Source organism: Polypterus senegalus, chromosome 6 (genome assembly GCF_016835505.1).
Source record: "Polypterus senegalus isolate Bchr_013 chromosome 6, ASM1683550v1, whole genome shotgun sequence".
NCBI lineage: Eukaryota > Metazoa > Chordata > Cladistia > Polypteriformes > Polypteridae > Polypterus > Polypterus senegalus.
The window spans coordinates 6,338,705-6,362,927 of record NC_053159.1 but is presented as its reverse complement, the minus strand read 5'-3'; the positions used below and the strand labels follow the sequence as shown (position 1 = coordinate 6,362,927).

Below are 24,223 nucleotides of genomic sequence, written 5' to 3'. Positions count from 1 at the left end.
TTAAAAACAGAAGCTGGGTGGAACAAAAACCTGCAGCCACAGTGTGCACCTCAGGACTGAGGTTGGGAAACACTGGTTTAAATACTTGGGGTCAACAATACAGATTAACGGGGATTGTGGAAAAGGGGTGAAGACAGTAGTACAGGCAAGGTGGAAAAGATAGCCAGGAGTAATTTGCGATATGCCGGTATCAGGTCTACAGGACGGTAGTAAGACCAGCTATGTTATATGGATTGGAAACAGAGGCACAAGAGCCAGAGCTGGAGGTGACAGAGTTAAAGATGCTAAGATTTGCATTGGGTGTGATGAGGATGGACAGGATTAGGAATGAGTACATTGGAGAGTTTTCAAAACAGAAGCAAAATAAAAAATATGGCTCATTACTTAATTAAAATTTAGTAGGGTTTTTAGGTGTGTGTTAGGACACTTTGGAAATGTTTACTAGTCACATATTTAACATCTCTATTTTATAACAGCTCAAATTTTAAGCCATGGTCAGTAGACGAAAATGTAGTTTGTCTTAGGACAATGACTTTGCAAAACAATATATGTGTGTATCCTTTGCTTGTTTCATACCTCACCTTTCTTTACTATGCACATGTTTTCAGAGGTTTACAGACTACTCGGGGGAATAAATAGTAAAAGTCATGCGATTTTTTTTTTTTTTTAAGTAAAATAAACCTGCAGCTATGAAAACATATTATTGCACATGGTACAGAATTAAACTTATGATAGGTTTTTCTCAAGTATAAACTTTACATACTATTATTTTAATTCCTTTGACATGGACCAGTTACTCTGTTTAAAGCCATGCTGTGGATGTCAAGTTTAAAAGCAATTTACTGTATTCAAGTAACGGAGCCAATCTGTTGTGAGGAATGCTAAGACACCTGCCCTCTACTGGTTACAGGGATTCAAGCAAGAAAATTTCCTGAGCATGCAACTTGGAAGCAGGGGTTATAATAAAACCTGCATCAATATGAAAAGTAAATTTTGAGGAAAAATATATAAATAATGTAAACAATGAACATTCTTTGCTTAACACATATAATGTCCAAATTTTAAACGTAACCATGAAGGATTATCACCTAAGGGACATGATGCCCACAATTTCACTCTATTCTAGCCCTAAAAGTATATATGCCTTCTTTTTGTTTTTTGAATTATAAATAAAATCCTGGAGTCGATCACACCTTTTCTAGGCGCAGAGTAGATGATTAAGATGAGAATACTGCCATTTCCTCAGGGAAAAGCACATTTCGGTCCTCTGACAACTTTTTATACTTGTCAATGAGTGGGTGAATTATTATGAATGACATGTTGGGCTCCAAAATGTGAGGATATGCATTTTTGGTTTCTAACAAGGTCTTTTCCCCCAACCAAGCAAACCAGCATTTTTATTTAACACTTTCTTCTATTTTACACATGCCTTTACCAGCCTTAAACTCTGAGTCCATGCCTAGAGGAGGCTGAGTCTTGCTCAAAAGATGCTCATGGCAACTGGCAGATAGAAGTTTCCTGATGATTGATACATTCTACCTTTCTCAAATACAATCAACAGCTATGAAAATACAAATGATTGTTTAAAACATTGTGGCCTGCAGGGGTGCACACCTGTCGCCAAACCCTCAGACACACTTAAAGCAGACGAATTTCCCCAAGTGCAAATATACAGATTTTCTTTGTCACAATGTACCTTAAGCAGGTTTTGCACCACTGCAGTGCACTTTCCCTTCCCATTTAAAGTTTCTCTTTTTCTCCTCCTCCACTTCTCCCAGACGAGTGTCTCCTTCTCCAATCCGACTCCAAACCGTGGCTAAGTGAAAGGCTGTCTTTTAAGTGACTGCACCTTTGACTCTAGGACACACTTCCAGGTTAGGCAGAACCATCCTGAAACAGGGTAGTTATCTTCCACTAGCTCCCCCGACAGACTCTAAGGAACCCAAAAGGACCAGGGTGCCAGCAGGGTAACTGTTCTTTTGTGTATGGTCGAACAATCTGTTCAGGATAAGCAGTCTTCCCATAAGGCTACTTTTCTTCTGTCCTCCAGACTGAGAAGGGGTCCAACAACCATGCTGACTGGAGTGCCTCTCCCACGAGGCTACCCGACCATGGCTTTGGCCTGCAAGCCAGACAAGAGTCCTGTTCATAGTTGCTGGGGTGTCAGTTCTGGCATCACAGCTGTTGCTGGGCTACTCCATGCCCTGCCTCCTGGCCAGGAGTGGAAATGCTACCAAGTACTTCCTGAACATCCTTTGTCTTGGACTCCCAGCCTGGCAGGAGAATGAGGTTCATCCTGATCAGGACACCAGCCTGTCCAGCACAGTATCCAAAACAAAAAACTGCAATGTTGCTTTTTAATAGCTTACTTCCTGCTTCAATAAACATGTTTTGAAAATGTCTATGAATCTAAAATGGCCATATACCAGAGGCCCAGCATGTTGCCAAACACTTTAAGCCCTGTTGTTATGCATAACATGCCTGAAGAATTTATATTAGAAAGAAACGAATTACTGATTTTAGTAATAGGAAAATCAAAGAAATACAAAATTTAAATAGAAGACTGAAGGACAAGAAACGAACTGCATTAATTATTCAATAATATGAAATACTACATAGATGGATGAGCCCCAATTCTTCTTTTGCAACTTTTACCACCAATGATGACTGTATAAATATTTAAACATTACATAACCAGTAACGAGTTACATGACACAAACATTTTCTGTTGTAACAAACCTGCCATTCCTTCCTTATCAAAAATATCTACGGGAGTGTCTCAAGGACTGGTGCAAAGCCTTTTTCTTTTCAGTATATTTTTATTCTTTAAGCATTCACATTTATGCATGGTTTCTTCTGCCACCTCAGTACCAACGATGCCTAGATGTTTCTTATGTTTTATTCTTTCAACCCAATGGGCCACTAGCCAAACCTCAAACTCCCTTTCTAGCATCTCCTTGTATGTGAATAAACATTCCCTGAAGACTAACTTCTAGGAGTGAACCTTTTTGGCTTACGTTCTTTTTACTTCTCAACTCTTCAAATTGTCCTTGACAAACATAACCTTCCTACCTTTGCCTATGGTGACCTTGAATGATTCTTTATCCTTAAATCAAGACTGCTTTCATTGACCCAATCCTACTGTTTCCTTATTTAAAATTTTCCCTAAATGTGACACTTACTAACTATGATACTCAGCTTCTTTTTAGGGGTCTTATTCTCTGCAGGCTGGACTACTGCATCTATCTAGAGGAAGGGCTTCCAGCAACTTCTCCCTGATCTTTACAACCGGACCAACCCCAATTAACCCCTCAACCAATGGCGTTTTCCCACCTTTAAACTAGACTGGACACACATGGAATTTTATGTGGTCTACTTTATCATGTTTTCTACTGCTTGTTAACTTTGTACAGGCTTACTAATCGTTCCTCTAATTCAGGGGTTCTTAACCTGAGGTCCGAGAGGTTCAAATAAAAATTAACATTTATATTCACTATACAGTCTGGTACTGTCAATTTTGAGTAGATGTTGCAGTAATAGTAGTAATGGTATTAGAAAAAGTAGTAGTAGTATTATATCTGTTATAATTATAAAATACAATTCTCTTGTGGAAATTAAAAGTGGCCATTACGTTTTGCATAAAAAAAAAGTGTTTTTGAGATTGTTTGCTTTAAAGTTTAATAATACTTTGTGTATGTCATATATGCATTAAACAATCAAATATTGATAAATAAAGTACATTATATTCAATACACGCAAAGTTGTGTTTATGTGAATATTTCTGGGGAAGGGGGTTCATAGCTTTCATCAGATTCTTAAAGGGGTCCGTGACTCACAAAATGTTAAGAATCACTGCTCTAATTCATCACACAATGCAAATATATCGATTTTCCTTTTTCTGTTGTAACTTTGGAAAAGGATGCTGTTAATTAAAAATAATATCCTACTGAAGTGTCAAGTATTGATACTTTACAACCTTTTCTCTCTCGCCCATTTTGTTTTTGGATTTAAAAGTGATCTATTAACGAAGATTGCTTAAAATTAACAATAAAAAGCAATTTAAAAAAGGAACTGGCTTACACTACATCCTGAGAGGCACCATGCAGTAGAAGGAGCTCCACAATTGTAGTGTGTCCATTTTTCACTGCATCATGCAAAGGAGAATCATTTTGATAACCAGGAGTGTTTAAAAGTGCCCCTTTCTGAAGTAACAGCTCGACAACCTTGAAGTGACCATGATGACAAGCTTCATGCTGTAAAACAAAGGAAAATTACACTATATAATTAGACAGACGGACAGAGAGACAGGAAAGGCACTGCAATAAATGAATACCACACAATGGGTAGACATACACTAACTAACTAACTAAATAAATAAATAAATCTCAATGCCTGTGTGTGTGTGTGAAACGCACTAGAATAGATAGACATGAAATACAGTGTGTAATACATTTAACAAGAGATGGGCAGATGTTAAAGACACTATGGATAGGTAGATGTGAAAGCCAAAAATATAGTATATGAAGTAGACAGATCTATTGAGAGAGACCGTGAGAGCACTTAATTGAGCCTAGAAGGGGAAATTCAGTACGAGGGTGGAAGAAAGTAATTCTTAAAAACAAAGCTTACCAGTGGTGTCCATCCTGCATGATCTTTGAGGTTTGGGTCAGCACCATTATTTAGTAATTGCTCTGCTGACAGAGCATCTCCCTGTATTTAAAAAAAAAATACATATTTATAAACACACACAGCTCAGATTTACAATAGACTTCAATATCATTCTAAGTAGAAAAATTTGAAAAAACAAACAAAAGAATATTTTGCAGAAAACACAATGCTGATTTTTTTTGTGCAAAAATATTTGTACTAAAAATATGCACAGTCCATTTCAGAGACGTTATAATTACTGTGCAAGACATATATTTTCCAGAGAAAACAAAAATGCAAATGGGTGAATAAGATGTCACTAAGAAGACTAACAGAAAACAGGGGAGAACTAGAAAATGGCAGAAAGGACAAATCAAGAGGAAAAATGGAAAACTACAACTTTATATATGGAAAAAATAAAATTCAAAAAGGTGAAGTAAGAATGAAATTAAAATGTAACCTAAGAGAAATGGAAAAGACACATGCTAGCACTAATTCCATGATAGACCATTTAAAAATGCTCCTACAACAAAGCAAAAAATCAATGAAAACAAATAGGATGTGGCAAATGAATCACGTATTTCATGCAAGATGTAATAAATGACTGGAATACCTCTGCAGAAGTAAAACACAACCATGTTTAATAGACTTGCAGACTATATGTATTTAGAGCACTAGTTGCATTAAAGACTCCACCAGGCCAGCCAGTCACTGTAGTTCACAGGTGATCACCTCAATCCAGAAGAGCATGAATACCTGGGGTTATTAGTGAGAATTCTTTATCAAAGATGTCCGGGTTCTCGCATGTCATCTAAGACACTAAAATGTATTCTTAACAGTGGATTGAAGGCCCTTCCCAGTCAATAGGCCAGTGAAATAGGAGATGGGAAGCAGAGTTTGACAAGGGCTCAACTGGCAGGAGGAAGTAAAGGCCAGGATGTGGCAAAGGAAAGCGATTTTCTTGGAAGGACAACGTGGAGAGTAAGAACATACTGTCATGGCGGACAGGGGCTGTACCATAGGTCTTTATTATTTCTCCTCGATTGTAATCATTTCTTCACCTCAGTAATAAAATCTCTTTGTTTTACTTTTCCTTCTGTGCCCCTAAGGCTCACATTTTATTTCAAGCTTTGTACTGTTATGATTTGATTTTTAAATCACTATACCCAAACTCAAAATTACTATAAGGCAGATTTTTGTCTGGGATGCAGCATATAACAAGGGACAACTAAAAAGATATTTTTGGATTAAAATGGTTTTCTTGTTACATCTCTGTCACATACGGTTTTGTTTTCCTTAAGTAATTTTAGACACCTGCTATACCACTCTTTGCTATTCAGATATGAACATTCAGAAGACAAAGAACTCTATTTTCATGTTGGTTAACCTTGAAGTAACACTTATGAGAAAAGGCACAGATTTTCAGGGCTACACTAGCATAAAAGCAGTTTCTTACAGTGCGTTATGCAAGTGCATAGATTTATTTTTTTAAATAATAACACACTATCAACAGCCATACTTTTAATTTTTAAATTTTATAAATAAGTTATCAAGTTAACAGTAGGAAAACCTGTGCCTCATGAATTTATCAGTTTGTCTACTTTACATTTTTTTCATTTAACTTTAAAGTTTAAAAGTCAAAAAGGTAGCCTTTGTTAGTAAATATGAAGTGAAAGTCATTTTCAATATCAGCAGCAACATTAAAAGGTAGGAGTATATGACTTAAAGGAACACATGTAGAAATACAGCAATCACACAACAGTTGGTTTTGCTTCCAGTGAGATTAGGTTGTGAAACTGATGAGTAATTGTGCACTATTATAAGCCATAGGGTTGCACGATATACCGGAATTAGAAAAACCATAATCTTTAAAATGGTACGGTACCACCATTTCGGCATTTTCAGTACCAGAAGTGAACGTCAGCTTTCCTCTCAATCTCCCACACTTGACACTCACTATTGCAGTTATGGTAAAACGTCAGTTTCAGTCTTTAGTAAACAAAACTAACATGCTTCAATGCAAACAGAACTTCATAGGAAACCATTTATTTCTTTGACATGATTGAGAATTCAAGGCTTTTAACACTAGAATTACCTACAAAAAAACTCATAGATCCGTCCCACCTTAAATCAGTTCGCACCTCTCCGCCAGCGTCGTTTGTCTTCTAAATGTGCCGATAAAGACAAGCTGCAAGCAGCTGGCTATTCCAACCCCCCACCGAAATAGAACGTGCACAAACTTCTCTCAGCTCATGCCTTGATTGATTATCTGGGAGTGAAGTGGAGTTTTAAAGTGGAAATAATAGATCGTTATTTGGAACACACGCATTTCATGTGTGTTCCTGTTTCTACAGTAGTATGTGTAAACACATTTTTAAAACAGAAACGTTTTTCATATTCTAGTAGTAAATGACAAAATGTAGGTATAAACTATATAATGTGTGAAGCCTGAATTCCAAATATCAAAGCAACACTTTCACAAAAGGTACAAATATAACAGAACAAATGCACTTTTATTCAAAAATATAACTGCAGAAAAACAACCCGCGTTTACCTGCGACATTGACATGCATTTGTTATCACAGCTTCGGTGGTGCAATGGTATCAGCCATTGACTTGTAATCAATGCTTCACGGGTTCGATCCCAGGCGAGTCCATTTTGAGAACTGAGCTGCTCGTATTCTTACTATTTTATAATTAAAAACTTACATTTGATTCCAGTCTGCAGCATCCAATGTAATTTATGATACTTGTAAAGGTTAGCTTTGTTTTTTTTTTTTATTCTGTTATTTTCTCAGCCGCGTTCACGCCCCTCCTCACATTTGACACTGCTGTTTTCACATAGACGCGCTATAATAGAGGTAAGCTCAAATCATGACGACCATTCTACATCGGATCATGAATGTACTTTTGCCATCGCTGTACTTTGTATATGTACATGGGAAGCTCTGCACTCTTGACTTTATGCTGTAGATCTGGCACATATATACAAAGGATGTATGTGCCCTGAAGGCGCATGTGGCCGAAACATTAACATTTACAGTATATGTTACTTACATAAAAGCCAGATCTAATGTTATTTACCGTGTAAAGTCACAAGTGCAGAGCTCCCCATATACATATACAAAGTACAGCGAGGCAAAAGTACATTCGTGATCCGATGTAGAACCCTTGTCATATAAGTAAATAACTCAAGGTAAATCATACTTTTTGTTTGAGCTTTTGTAACTTCATGCTTTTCCTTTATGATTTTGTTATTTGGTTTCTGTATTAGGTTCTGATAAAAGACAGGACTGACTTTTTGGCTAGTTAGGATATAGCGGGTTGGATAATGGATGGATGGACTTTTTGGCTATGAACTTTGCATGGTTTCTGACTCACATTTCATCTCTCAATCCTTAATTAAAATAAATAAATCTCTCTTCCTTACAATGACGGCAGCAGCAGCATATCAGCTATGATATGGACACTCTCAGTCAAAATACCAACATGTCTTACTGCACGATATGCCTCAAATGACAAAGTGGCCACATGTTCCATCTTGATAACCTCAAAATTCTTCAGCATCATATTGTGTAATAAAAATAATAACATATCTTCACCTTACCTACCAGCCCCAAATGTAACTTTTTAGCATGTGCCTCTTGTCTAAAACCATGTAAGTACGTATGCTTTTCTCTACCAGCTTTACAGGAATGGCTTTGGCTTACATGACTCCAATGTTTACACTGTTAAATTGTGACAGTAGCCATAAAGATAAGAAGGTGAAAGTCTGCATTAGGAAGATTTCTTGAATTTCCCCATATACATTTCTAAATTAAAAATTTCACTGAGTTGAATTTAATAACTATACTATTTACATTCATTATTATCTTCCCAGACGTGTCTCACTGGGTTAATTGTACTTTTAGTTGAATATAAAACTTGACCTCACAAAAAAAATAGTGCAGTTTTCTGTCCCTAAGCTTGATAGTCCCGATTTTTTCGGTTTACTCACTCATACTTGTTTGCTCAAGGCTTTCCTTTAAAATGAACTTCTGAGGGCAGCATAACTCAATTCACTGTTGCATTTTGTAACAAAATTAGATTTACTGTGGATTCAGGTCTTTAGACCCTTTCACTTTTTACTCACTTTACATTGCAGTCTTGTGCTAAAAATCACTTTATTTTTTAAAGTAATTTTCACAAATGTATTAAAAATAAAAATTGATGCATCACATTAAACACTAGTATTCAATCAATTTTTCCTTTTAACAGGACTACTATGTTACTTAAGCAAGTGGTTTCTACTCAGCATCAATCCAGTAATGAGAAACTGGTTATGCTATTTTTTTTTTTTACTGAACACAGATATTTAGTTACATAACATTTTTCTTTTTATTAGAATTTTCTAATCATCCATCCATCTATCCTCTTCCACTTATCTTAGATCGGGTCACGGGGGCAGCAGCTTGAGCAGAGATGCCCAGACTTCCCTCTCCCTGGCCGCCACTTCTAGCTCTTCCGGGGGAATCCAGAGGCATTCCCAGTCCCTCCAGTGTATCCTGGGTCTTCCGGTTACACGTACCTGGAACACCTCACCAGGGAGGCATCCTGATCAGATGCCCGAGCCACTTCATCCGAGTCCTCTCAACATGGAGGAGCAGCGGCTCTACTCTGAGATACTCAGTATACCCCTCATCTCTCCTCTGCATATGTCCAAACCAACACAATCTCACCTATCTGACTTTGTCTCTAAACCGTCCCACTTGAGCTGACCCTCTAATGTCCTCATTTCTAATCCTGTCCATCCTCGTCACACCAAATGCAAACCTTTGCTCTGTCTCCTGCTTTCTGGTCAGTGTCGCTGTCTCCAGCCCATATAACATAGCTGGTCTCACTACCGTCCTGTAGACATTCCCTTAAATTGTCAGCATTTGGATACAATTAAGACAGCAAACTCCATAGAAAAAGTGAATACAAAGAAAATGAGCCAAGCATCTAAAGAAATACTCTTACATTTTAATAAATGGGAATTTAACACAATTTTCTGAATGCAAGATAAACAAAGAATAAGACCGACAGCTAATTGAACAATTAGAAGAAGCAAAGGGCAATATAGGATACATGACTGTGAGATTAGGCAAATGAAGTCTACAACTAGGGTTAACAAATAAAGAAAAAATTGCTGGTAAAATTGTGTAATATGACATGGCCATTTAGTTGAAGGCCAGACCATATTGTTAGGGGAATCAAAGCACAAATCCAAGAAATTCCAAAGGGTTTACGCACATTTTCTTGCAACTGTAACTGGGTCCTGATCAAAGAAAATAAAAGGCTCAAATGAAATGGGCATTGTAAAGGTTTCTAAATAGGAAATGAAATTCATTTTAATAGAAGATGCCAATGCTGAACCATCGGATGAAATACACAATCAACCAAAAAAAAAAAAAGAAAGCTAAAATGAATGAGTATTCAATGCTAATGGTTCTTTAATGAGTTCTAAGGTTCACCATCACCATGAACACTATAAGCAGGTTAGACGATGGATGGATTGACGCAAATGCAGTATTTTTTTTTTTGTATTACCAGCTACTTCATCACACATCAGCAGCTCATTCTTGAGCATTATAGCAATCAGCAGTCAATTTTTCTAACCGATAATTAGACTTTGGTAACTGTATTGCAAAGTCTCATGCTTCGATTAACCTTATAGCAACTCCCAATTATCACAGATTTAACAGTCCTTGCAGAAATTAGAAAAATCTAGTAATTGTAGGGTTCATAATTATAACTAAAAAGAAAGTAATGGCTAATTTCAAAGAGAATCCATTCAAAGTTTCTGCCTCTGAAAGCACTGGACCTCTTTTCGCATTCTATTTCATGTGGAGTAAATCATAAGAAAAATGGTTCGATGCAATCCATAATAGCTTGAACCAAATGGTTTACTGAATTACCGCACCAATTTGAGACGTCAAAAGGGAAAAGAGAAAGAAGAAAAAAGAAAAATCAAAAAATTTATATTAAGGATTAAAAATGTAAGAAGATTAATGAAAACCTCAGAACACTATAATTCAACCTTCGCGTTTATCAAAAAGATAGAGTTAATACAGAAATACAGTATTCATAATTTTTGAAAAGCTTGAATATTTATTTTTAAAAGGGAGAGCTAATTATATTCAGACAAGGCAAAAGCCTATTTCTCCATTTTGTATCAGGATTATCTTTATACTGTATAACTTCTAAATGTATCTTTACATATTCATATCTGCAAGATAGTGGTTAATGTGACTAGTAGGGCTGAGCAATATCATCTCATTTTTGTATTTTGTTCAATATTTAAGAAATATCAATATGCAAAGGCCAATATGGTGATATTCAGAAGTAGTAGTGGAAAAGAAAATATAACTGCTGAACATTTAAATCAAAATCTTCAGCACTCTTTTGTAAGTAGGACTCTGCTGATTCTTCCCACGTTGTATGCAAACTGCTTAGTTTTACCAGGGATAACAGATCAAGCAGTACAGCAATTAAACTCCACAATTTATGGTACTACCGACTCCTTTACTTGTAATTTAAGCCAATATACGGTACTGGTCAAACATTTTAGGTCACCCAGAAACGTTCGTGTTTTTTGATAGAAAATATCAAGATATCACTAAATTAATTTTAAAAAGTTTAGCCAAGGCATTACTAGTGTGTATAATGGCTACAACTGCTTGAAAGGACGGACGAGTCCTACCTTTTGAACGTTAGTGTATTTATTATTTTGACTCAAAGTACACAATATACAAGATATATTATATCACTCCTTATGTGAATCATCAAACTACGTTTTAGCACCCTAACCTGTTAAAGTTTGGGTTTAAAGGCTGTAGCAATGCACTTGTGGCTTTTCATACTAGCTGCCCCCTGTGGCGCCGCCCATGTATTAGTAAACAACGACAGCAAGGAGAGCCCTGCCCAGCTCCCTACTTCTGACATCACGCTTGGTCCTCCCCTCGGCCTGCAGTCTCCGTCTCGGATTAGCACGGATATATCGCTCCTGCAAGTGAACTATGATTCTTATCGTGATGAGAGAAGTTGCAAAATCAACTCGAATGTTCAAGCAAATTATATAAACCCAAAAAAAAAAAAAGATCTTAATCGATTAAGTAATTCTCTCTTTCACGAGCTCAGCAGAGATAAGGTACACACCCTGAGGCCGGTGTATGAGTGAGGAGGGCCCCACCCCACTCCCCTCGGCATGCTGCACGTCTCTCGGATTCATGCAAATAAAATCGGTACCGCAAGCGAACTATGATACATAGCACAATGAGAGAAGTCGCAAAATCAACCAGAATTTTCAAGCAAATTATGGAAAAAATCCAATCTAAATCCATTAAGTAGTTCTCTTGTGAAAAGCGGACAGACAGGCATTGGATTTTCTATATACTCAGCAAAAAAAGAACCGTCCTCTGACTTTCAACTGTTTTTACTTTCAGTAAACTTAATGTGTAAATATTTGTATGAACACTAAAAGAGTCAACACCATAAGACATAAACTAAAAATGTTTCACAATGTGTCCCTGAGTGAAGGGAGGCTCAAAATCAAAAGTACCAGTCAGTATGTGGTGTGGCCACCAGCTGCTTGAAGTACTGCAGTGCATCTCCTCCTCATGGACTGGACCAGATTTGTCAGTTCTTGCTGTGAGATGTTAACCCACTCTTCCACCAAGGCACCTGCAAGTTTCTGGACATTTCTGGGGGGAATGGCCCTAGCCCTCACCCTGCGATCCAACAGGTCCCAGACGTGCTCAATGGGATTGAGATCTGGGCTCTTCCACTGCGAGGATGATCAGCTGTCCTTCCTGTCTCCTTGTAGCGCTGTCTTAGGCGTCTCACAGTGCGGACATGGCAATTTTTTGCCCTAGCCACATCAGCAGTCCTCATGCCTTCCTGCAGCATGCCTAATGCACGTTCACGCAGATGAGCAGGGACCCTGGGCATCTTTCTTTGGGCGTTTTTCACAGTCGGTAGACAAGTCTCTTTAGTGTCCTGCGTTTTTAGAACTGTGACCTTAAATGCCTACTTTCTGTAAGCTGTTAAAGTCTTAACGACCATTCCACAGGTGCATTATGGTTAATTGAACATGCAAGGAAAACATTGTTTAAACCCTTTACAATGAAGATCTGTAAAGTTATTTGGATTTTTAAAACATTATTGTTGAAATACACAGTCCTGAAAAAGGGACGTTTCTTTTTTTGCCGAGTATATATCTTAAAATATAAACGTCTATGCGTGTAAGTATGCGTGCCTGTCTGACCTGCCTGGAAATGCGAGGCTACAGCATTAAGCTCAAACAGCCGGCAAGGTGGCCCCAAGTTAACGAGTTAGAACAAGAAAGTGCAAGGCTACAGAGCACGAAGCTGAAAGAAAGCGACTGTCACCTAAGTGGAACGGCTGACGAAAGACAAACTCGCTTAGCCGCTAATACACAAGTGAGGAGAGTGCATCGGTAAAACGAAACCTCAGAGAAGAGGAACTCTCACATCCGCTGATATACAAGGAGGCTGAGCACATCTGCAAAACAAAACCACTGACTCTGCATTTCTAATTTTTTCTGACGATTTCAATAGTTTTGTAGGAGCCTAGGCTTTTTACGATTGATCGATAGATCAATATGATATAACAGACAGACAGAGAAATGTGTTCATTTCAATTAGTACACTTCCTGAAATTTAAATTTTAAACACATTGCAATTTACAGTTAGTTGGAGTCAGAACATTTATAATTCGACTCGGACTCCAACTCCAGCAATTGAATAACTGCTTCGAACTCCACAACTCTGTTCCCACCTTCCCAGTAAAACAAGTCCCTGCTAAGCAAAGCTCCATAAAATATTTTCTATTCTGTTGCATACCATTTGAGCAGAAAACCTATATGAGGGCCGAGATAACAGAAGTAATAACTGTATTGCAAAACACACTTTCACCTAATTAACTTGCACCCTAAAAACAGTGGTTCTCAACCTGTGGGACGGGCCCCCCTAGGGGGCGCGAAGTAACAAAAAGGGGGGCGCGAAGATGTGAAAAAAAGAAAACAAGAATCAAAAATATGAAAAAAAAAAAAAACATCTGTTGAAACCAAAACAAAATTAATTTAAACTACATTCTGATACTAGAACAATAAATATAGAGTTAGATAAATGTCGATAAAGGGTAGGTATAATAAAATATGCATCTACATTTCAAAAAAAATGGTAGGGAGGGCACAATTAAAACTGATATGAAAACTCGGGTCACAAATACTTAGAGGTTGAGAAATGCTGCTCTAAAATGTTCATACTTTATGGGTCTAATAGCTACACAAATTTATACCAAGTGAGATATCCGCACATCATAAGCCCAAATCCATCCTTTTTATATGGTCTCTGCCTTCATACTGCAAAACTACAAGTTTTTCAGCCCTTCACACTCATCTCCCAGCTGGAATTGACAGGTCTCTTCGATTACAGGACAGGGACGTTACTGCAGTGCTAAACAAGGCTTTTTTTATGCGTAGAACCACTTCACACAGACCGGTCACTACACTATTTTTTCAGCTTGCTTTACTTGCACGTAGAAAAGCCAAAGTGCATTACCACAGTTCACTTTTGATCATGCTCACAAAAACCAACTAGAGATTGAAAAGTTGTACATTAATCTTCCAATTATGCATAATGAGTAAAACCAGCCAGTTACAATCCAATGGTCCAAAAAAAAAAAAAAAAAAAATAAAAAAACCCAGAGGTGCATCACTAAAGTGGTTGCAATAGATGTTAACCATTGGCAACCATTAACATTGAGTCCTGCTGGGATAAATCTGGTAATGGATGAAGAGCTTTGCCTTTCCGTATATAAAACGGATAAAGAAAAGAGAGTGATCCATGTTTAGTGACTGGGAGACACAGATGCCAGCAAGGCAGGCTGTGTGTTGAATGCAATACATACAATGGAAACGCAAATATAAGTAGAGGAAACAAAAACAATTGGGGGAAAAAAAGCATATGATTTGAGCCATTTCTTTGAGAAATACCAATCTATGAAATGCCAAAAATTCTCCTTTGACTAATATTTCAAGTTATCACGAAAAACAGCAGGTTTTGAACTCATATTGTTCATAAAACGTGTATAGGTCAGCCCGACTTATCCATATAGTTCTAGGCCCCACGTATTTGCAAAATCCGTGGATCTGCATAAAGCATAAAGATAATTCTGTGCTCAAAGTGAACGCAAGGGCTGATACAGTGAGACTGTGGGATGGCTGGGCTTGGGTGGGCCGTGACTCGGCAGCATCAGCTTGTGCATGTTGTTTCTTGTGCATATTAAGCAGGCAGCACCGCACTTGGAAATTTCGAATGTCCCCCAAGAAATTTAATAATTTTGAACCACAGTTAGTTACAACTATGGGTGCCAAACCCATGTATAAGGCAGGCTAACTATATCATTTATGCACACATACACACACACTGCTGATCTTTAAGGTGTTTTGAGAACATATTGAGATGCATCAAATTTTGGGTTAAAATAGTTGCAATATCACTTTAAGTCCAAATTGCCCATTTTGGCATCCCTTAACAACATTAATAGTATAAACATTTCATTTCAAGTTTAGAAGTTGTAGAACAGGAGATCAGTTTAGCTTTAATCGTCTTGCTTGTTAGGATTCAGTACTGTTCATGGTCTCTCTCTTTTTTTTTTTTCCTTTACCCTGCAAAAATGATGTGCAAACCGAACCATCAACTGACCAGCAAACTCAGGGGTCTCATATATTCCATGAGGGCCAGCATTTTCATGCCAACCAATCTCATATTTAGTGGCTTTTTAGTACTCGCACTACCATACTTCTCTCCATCCCCCCAGATATTTTATTGAAACAGGTAGTATATAATGGACACATCTACAAATAGGTTCAAAATAGTCTTGTCATTTGTTTGATCACTTTGTATATCATTTCTGTTTGGCTAGTGAATGGAAAAATGAAGCAAAATGCAAGTCAATCGAAATCAAGAAAACACAGCATGTTCCATTAGAGAGGGGTCATTAATGGAGATGGTGGCTGGAATATACGCAGGCACTCAGGATCTACGTTTTACACCACTACTCTAAATAGTCTACTACACAATTCCATATCCATGTTTTGGGATAAAACTACACATTTTCCAAGTAGTCAGAATGACAATTAAAGGTATAGGTCTCTCAAAAAAAAAAAAACTGCAGCTGTAACTGAAAAGGCTTATTAGTTAACATTATCATTCCGCAGGAGACCTAGAGAATGCAAGATTTCAAATGCCAATATATAAAATTCAAACAGGCAATAATGATAATAGGTTAGGCTATTATAAAAATGGAGAAATACTTTCCTTCAGAGAAATTGCTTGACAATCTATCAAGCCAGGACCAAAGTATATTTATTTTTGTAATTTGTAAAAACATGCATGTGTTTATCAGCCTGTTAATGGTTTTTCGTTCCAACGATATTTAATGAGAGAGGAACAATTATTTTAAACACTGATCTTACCTTAATAGCTGCAAGATGAAGTGGAGTCTCCCCTTTGTGATTTCTCTTAAAAACACCTGGATTTCCTGGAGATCTCTGCAAACTGCCAGTATCTTGATGAAGACCCCTTGAAGAAGGAGATGTTATTAACAAGTCTTTATTTGGAGAACTGAGAACTTTCGGGGAAAGCTGGCCTGTATTTAATTCTGTGCTATCCTTTTCTGTACTGGAAGACCGTCTTCTGGTGACTCTTGAAGAAAATGCAGGACTCACTGGAAGGGCCTTCTTGGGTTTTTTTGTAACTTGACAATTTAACAATGAACTTGACTTTTCATTAGGTTTGGTGTCATCTGAAGGACAAACACTTTCTGCACCGTGGCTTACACTTGGGGAACAGAAGTCAGAGTTTCCCAGGCCAATCTCACGTATGAAGCGCTCTAATCTCGGAGATGTATTCGAGAAATCTTTAAGACTGGTTTTCTTTGATATGCTGGTCAAAGTTTCTTTGGCTTCAGCTGAAGAAATATCCACTGTGGCCTTTTTGCCACCTTTAGTATCCGGAGCTGAAACAGAGTCACAAACACTTGGTTCCCAAGAGGAAAAGCTTACCATTTTCTTAGAAGGTGGCTCCAATACTTCACTTTCAACATTTACACTGTCTTTTACATTGGATCCCTCCTGCCAGAATCCCCATTCCTTATTAATTTTTTTCAAGCTTTTTTTCTTTTGTCTCGGTGCAGACTTCTTCACCTTTGCACACTGAGAAGTTGAGGAATCAGAAGAAGGAAATTCAAACACAGATGTGTCTTGTAAAATGGAAAATGCTGCTTGTCCTTCTTTCTGCTGAACCTCATTTTTCTTGCTAGCTGCCTTTTCAACTTTTGCACGGACTTTGCGAGTGCGAGGACTATACCAAATTGTAACGGTTTTCTTTGGTTTTTCACGCGACTCTGGCTGCACGGCACTTTGTGGAGTATTTTCATCCATTACAGGATCTACATAAACAGAGGGGGAGAAAAAAAATGTAAAAGATTAATAAAAAAAACTTAAAAAATAAAACCTAAAGACATTGGTCAAAAAACCCTGGACATGTAATCTCAGAACATACTAGATAATTGGATACTGTTATAAAGACAGCATAATATCATTCTCAGGTTACAAACTCCAAATAAAGACAACAAAACAGCACATATGTTCATTAAATTTCATTTTAACTTTTGTGGCACTTTTCTGTATATACACCTTGTAATAATATTAAAGCAGAAAATATTTAGCTATAAATACACTATATACAGGCTACTGTGAATAAAAAACATTTCTATTTTATATCGAACACGTTCCTGTACAAAATTCTGTCTGTTCTATTAATATGGCTTTGCAGCTTGATGATTTACTAATGAAAAGTCAGTCAGTTATTTTCCAACCCGCTATATCCTAACTACAGGGTCATGGGGGTCTGCTGGAGCCAATCCCAGCCAACACAGGGCACAAGGCAGGAAACAAACCCCAGGTAGGGCGCCAGCCCACCGCAGGGCAAACACACACACACACACACACACACACACACACACACAAAGCACACACTAGGGACAATTTAGGATCGCCAATGCACCTAACCTGCAGGTCTTTGGACTGTGGGAGGAAACCAGAGCACTAATGAAAGGTTTTTAATAAATTAGAATTTCGTTGCCAAAGCTTGAAACCATCGAAATTGGTAGTCAAAATTCCGCTGAAGGTAACATGATAAAAGACACAAGGAATATAATAAAAACAACACTTTATAAAATACCAGCAGTATGCACACCTGCCTGACACATACTTATGTTGCTTTACTCCTCAAAGTACTACTGTATTTTTAAAACTTATTGAAATTTGTTTTTAATAAGTATCCAACAGAATATGAAAATAGTATTTCAAGCCAGGGGTTCCCTAAGGTTATTGGAGGCTGCAGGTTTTTTTGCGAGTATAAAATTATAAATCCTACTGTATTACTGTATCGTTTGTACAACTGCAGCTTCGACTGAACTGTGGGTTATTGTTTTCACTTGTCTTAATTAAATAGAACTAAATTTGACCGATAAGTAGTTTGTATGCACTCTGTTCACGTCAGCATTCTGCTTCAAGTTGCATACCAGGGAGTTTTATTTGAGCCAAATTTGCTAGTAAAGATATTATCCACCCCAAATGTATTATTATTTTATTTTTTAAATACACTGTAGGTTACTCAACCCATATGGTTGGTAATGATACCGGAGAAAAATTTGTAATAATAATAAATAATAATTCTTTGCATTTATATAGCACTTTTCTCACTACTCAAAGCGCTCAGCAATTGCAGGTTAAGGGCCGCCTTGCTCAAGGGCCCAGCAGAGCAGAGTCCCATTTGGCATTTACGGGATTCGAACCAGCAACCTTCCGATTGCCAGTGCAGATCCCTAGCTTCAGAGCTACCACTCCGCCACTTGTAATCATCATCTCCTGTTTTCATAATGAGCGGAGAGAAGGTTTCTGACAGAATGGGGAAATATGGTGACCAATGCTGGACCACCAATAAAATCCAAAAAAAAAGTCCAAGAAAAAAAAAAAAAAAAAAAAAAAAATTACTCATGTTGCATAATCCACATATCAAGTCATCCAGTCAGATGGACTGAATTATGGGCGGACAGAATTATTCAACAGTGAATGAGGGGAAGATGCAGATCTTCAAAAACACAATCCTGTGTGAATGGACTTCCCTTTTGTGGACTTCTTTCACTTTCTAGAAGTATTTAAAAATATTTTAGCCAAAAAAAAAAAAAAAAGCATGCGTTTTGCACAGATAGATAACATGAAATGTGGATTATGTAACACGAGTAACATTTTTTTTGTCCTTCTAACCTTTTTGATAAAGTTTGCTGTTGGCCACTATAGGCTCCCATCAGAAATGTTACCTCCATTCTTCTAGTTCTTTATGGTGCAGTGTACTTGGGTTTAGAATTGGATTTGCATTCCATAATAATAAACTGAAACTGATATTATGAATACCTCATGACTATATGCAGAAGACATCTTAAGTGTGAGTGATGTAGGTTTGTGAAGGCTGTGTGGAATACATTTTCATGACACAGAGGCTTCCAGAATATGAGAAGCACAATATTTAGAGGCCAAAGTCAAGTCAAGTTGGGGAGCATGCACTGGTACAGTGCGTTGCCACACCCAATACACGATGAAACAACTCAGGATACCGGTTGGCAACGCCCCAGGCACACACACGGTCCAGTCCCACCCTCCGGAAATGACCCTCTATCTGCCACAGCTAGGTGTTACGTGGGTGACCCCTTGGCGTAGTCCAGCCACTTCGGTCCCCAACAATGAGGATCTCATGAGCTGGATCACCCTCGGGGAAATGTTGCATATGGCCGTAGTGCCATAACTGACGCTCCCTCATAATGCAGGTCATGAGCCTCATTCGGGACTCCCTGAGCAACACAAAGTCAAACCAGTGGTACCCAAGGATTCTAGGAAGAGACACAGTACCAAAGGAGTCAAGTCTTCATCTCAAGCCACTGGATAGTATCCATGTCTCGCAACCATATAGTGAAACAGGAAGCACCAGGACTCTACAAAACATGGACTTCGCCCTTTTGCACAAGATATCGGAAGCACCACAAACCCCTTTCCAGCGACGTCATGACCCCCCATGCTCTCCCATTCCGTCTACTGACTTCATAGGAAGAGTCACCAGAGACATGAATCTCACTGCCAAGGTAAGTAAACCTCTGTCGACCTTAAGGACTAAGTACATCTCAAAAATAAAATCTATGAGCATTATGCTCCTCATTGGCTGTAATGGGCTTTTTAGCCAACAAAGCTCCATTTCACAGGGCTAGAAAAGTCTTGCTTCCAATAACAGGATAGTGAAATTAGCTTAAAATTGCAAACCAGGTAGCCTAGCCAAGCATTTGTGGATAAGATGCGATATGTAAAGACCAGTCTTCTGATTTGCAAGAATTACTGCCCAAGGCAGAGTTTTTTGAAGTCTCTTTCCTGCATTTTTGATGCTTTGCTCAGAATCCGTAATGCAGTAAATTGAACAAGAAATAAATGGGGATAACAATCAAATATTTAATAGATGTCCCTTAAGTGACTCTGTGTAGAATATAAAAAAGAGAACTCATCATTCAGAGCAATTACTTGTACTTTGGCTGCCAGCACAATATAGACATACACCAGAATTATCACATTCACATCGAATACTGAACATGGGTGGGCAGGGAGGCTCTCTATGCTGCCCTCTTGCTATTCAGCTTCTCTTATACAGACTAAGGCTTTTATCCAAGGTTTTCATTTCAACTGATAAACAGGGCTGTTATTTTCACATGAAGTTGTTTATTTGTTTCCATCCTTCTCTTTTATCATCCATTCCTACATACCAGCATGTGTCACTGGCATCTTCAGGTCGCAATGTGAAGAAACATTTATGTCAATTTCACGCTGAATATGGCTATGACTAAAAGCCGTGTCAAGAGACTGAACAGAACTACATATCCGAGCAGCAGTCAGGAGTCCACATCTTAAAATGACTGCATCACATTGTCTCTCCAGTCATGTACCACCACTGTAGCAGATTTGACAACAAACTTGCATGTTATGACTGGTTACAAAAAAGGAAGAAGAAATCCATTTTAAGAATAAGTTTGCACTTGTGTTGCTTAGCTACCTAACTGAGGGGCTTTGTTCAGTGATAGGTTGAAATGAAAAGCAGCAGTTAATAAAAAAGGCAACGCAAATCATTTCAGGATAATACATTAACTGAAACATCCAGCTACCCATTTGATGTAAAGGTGTTTTTTTTTTCCTGCAATTATCAGGACACAATCCTAATAAAATTGGCTTGCATCAAACTCCTGTACATGCTTCATAAAAATAATTTCAGCCTATCATTCTTTGTAAAAGTTACTGAACCAAAAAGTCCATCAATGGCTATATGTGAGCCTTTTTTTTTTTTTTCCCCGCTGTAGTAAACCATTGTGGCTTGTCTATTTAATAATAGCATATAAAAAGTGTACTGCTCATTACAAATTAGCAATTATTTTAATTATATACTTTAGACCAGAATATTCACAGATAAAAAGAACATTTTTGGAGTACGTCAACCAAAACAAAGCCAGGCCATCCTTTGACTTAAGAGTTATTTTTGTCTCACTTAAAAATGTCAGAAAATTGCTATAAAATGAAAACAAAAGATGATAGATCCATATTTCACTATACATATAGGTAAGTTATGAAAGCAAAAATGTATGTAATAAAAAAAAGCATTGAAGAAAAAAAAAAAAAAACAAACACACAACCACCACCACACACATTTTGCTACATTTTACGAGACTAATTTGATTTCTTCTGCAACATTCCTTTCAAGTGTCTTCAAAGCTAGATTTAAAACATGGCTGATCAATGGCTCATTCTAGCATGACTAACTGTGTCAAATTTGTCATAGTTCTCAGTATTAATCAACACAGTGGCACACAAATCAAGCACTGGCTGCGTGTGTGCCTGTGATTAATATTGCCAAAGTCCATATTTCATATACAACAAAACAAAGTTTCTGCACTCATACCAAGTTATATTGTTCCTCAGATTTCTAGGTTAAGGCAAAATAAAAGAAGTATAGAATGCCAGGCCTTAAGAAAAATGGCTAGAAATTTCACACCACTGTGTATGTATCATACTGTATTATAGGTAGGCACATCTTTGGTGATCAAAACACACAATAATATAATATAAATATATAATATACATACATACCATCCATATATACACACACATACATACATATCCACACACACAATCTATATATTCATTCATTGGCCACTTTAGGTCTTTCTATGTAGTACCAGGTAGGGCCTGTATTTTTGCCTCATGAACACCCTCACCCTTCACTATTTGAAGAATCTGTACTTGAAACATATACATATATATATATACATATATATATATACTGATATAGACTGGGTAATGTGTTAGGAACGAAAGGATGCCACATCGTTTGATGGAAATGAAAATGATCAACCTACAGAGCCCTGAATTCAAAGACGCCCCAAAAATCAGGGTGAAAAATTATGTGGCAGGCTAGTCCATTTTGCCAAAATTTAATTGCAGCAACTCAAAATTGTACGCAGCACTTTGTATGGCCCCTGTGTTCTTGTATACATGCCTGACAACATCGGTGCATGCTTCTAATGAGATGACAGATGGTGTTGTGGGGGATCTCCTCCCAGATCTGGACCAGGGCATCACTGAGCTCCTGGACAGTCTGAGGTGCAACCTGGTGGCATTGGATGGACCAAAACATAATGTCCCAGAGGTGTTCTATTTGATTTAGGTCAGGAAAGTGTGGTGGCCAGTCAATGGTATCAATTCCTTCATCCTCCAGGAACTGCCTGCATACTCTCACCACATGAGGCCAGGAATTGTCGTGCACCAGGAGCCACTGTACCAGCATAGGGTCTGACAATGGGTCCAAGGATTTCATCCTGATACCTAATGGCAGCCAAGGTGCCTTTGTCAAGCCTGTAGCGGTCTGTGTGACCCTCCATGGATATGCCTCCCCAGACAATCATTAACCCACCACCAAACTGCTCATGCTGAATGATGTTAGTCAGCATAATGTCCTCCATGGCTTCTCCAGACCCTTTCACTTCTGTCACGTGCTCAGGGTGAACCTGCTCTCATCTGTAAAAAGCACAGGGCACCAGTGGTGCATCTGCCAATTCTGGTATTCTATGGCGAATGCCAATCGAGCTACATGCTGCTGGGCAGTGAGCTCAGGGCCTATTAGAGGACATGGGGCCCTTGGGTCACCCTCATGAAGTCTTTCTGGTTGTTTGGTCAGAGACATTCACACCAGTGGCCTGCTGGAGGTCATTTTGTAGGGCTCTGGCAGTGCTCATCCTGTTCCTCCTTGCCCAAAGGAGCAGATACTGGTCCTGCTGATGGGTTATGGACCTTCTATGGCCCTCTCCAGCTCTCCTAGAGTAACTGCTTGTCTCCTAGAATCTCCTCCATGCCGTGGGAGACACAGCAAACCTTCTGGCAATGACACGTATTGATGTGCCATCCTGGAGAAGTTGGACTACCTGTGCAACCTCTGTAGGGTCCAGGTATCGCCTCATGCTACCAGTAGTGACACGGACTGTAGCCAAATGCAAAACTAGTGAAGAAACAGTCAGAAAAGATGAGGAGGGAAAAATGTCAGTGGCCTCCACCTGTTAAACCATTCCTGTTTTGGGGGTCATCTCATTGTTGCCCCTCTAGTGCATCTGTTGTTAATTTCATTAACACCACAGCAGCTGAAACTGATTAACAACCCCCTCTGCTACTTAACTGACCAGATTAATATCCCATAAGTTTCATTGACTTTATGCTATACTCTGATTAAAAAGTGTTCCTTTAATTCTTTTGAGCAGTATATACACACACACACACACATACATACATACTGTATATATAAAAAAAACCACACACAGTCCCTGCACATTTTCATGCTGTGAACCATCTGTTCAACTTCATCCCCTATGCGTTCTGGGAATTGTGCAGGGTTTTGAAGAAAAAAAAAAATTACATCACTGTCACATTCAGGGGACTAGCTTGAGATGACGAGTCTTTGGTGACACTGTGCATTCTCCATTTGAGAAATGATAAACTGAGGTCATAAAAGGATCCAGTAGAGAGACCACAACAACACTTGCAGGTAGGAGTTTACACTTTATTCTGACCATACTTCAGGTCGCAGCAGAAACTGATATCAAACTAGATGTTGTGTCGTGGAATCACACCACGATCCAGCCCAGTTTAGAAATTTGTATTGTGGTAAAGCCAATGGCTACCTATAAACCCATGATGTTTGGATTACAAAGTCCATGAAAAGCAGCTCCTTTTTTATGATGAGCAATAAGACAACTCCTATATCCATGCACTGAGGGAATTTGTCCAAGCACTGAACGCACAGCACCTCCTGGTAACATCAACCCTACCCCTAACCTCAACATCACAGTGCCAATCCATGCTGACTACTCCAATTTTGAATTACACCATGAT

At 38.3% G+C, this 24,223-nt stretch overlaps 1 protein-coding gene across 2 annotated transcripts in view; it reads right to left on the bottom strand.

Annotated features, from left to right (window-relative positions):
* Nucleotides 1-24,223, bottom strand: part of bard1 (BRCA1 associated RING domain 1) — a 99,286-nt gene that overhangs the window by 57,045 nt on the left and 18,018 nt on the right. For both annotated transcript variants that reach the window (XM_039755334.1, XM_039755335.1), the window contains exons 4-6: nucleotides 16,169-17,142; nucleotides 4,630-4,710; nucleotides 4,081-4,253 (exon numbers count right to left, since the gene is read on the bottom strand). In XM_039755334.1, coding sequence (XP_039611268.1) covers nucleotides 4,081-4,253; nucleotides 4,630-4,710; nucleotides 16,169-17,142 — 1,228 coding nt within the window. The remainder of the gene's footprint in view (nucleotides 1-4,080; nucleotides 4,254-4,629; nucleotides 4,711-16,168; nucleotides 17,143-24,223) is intronic.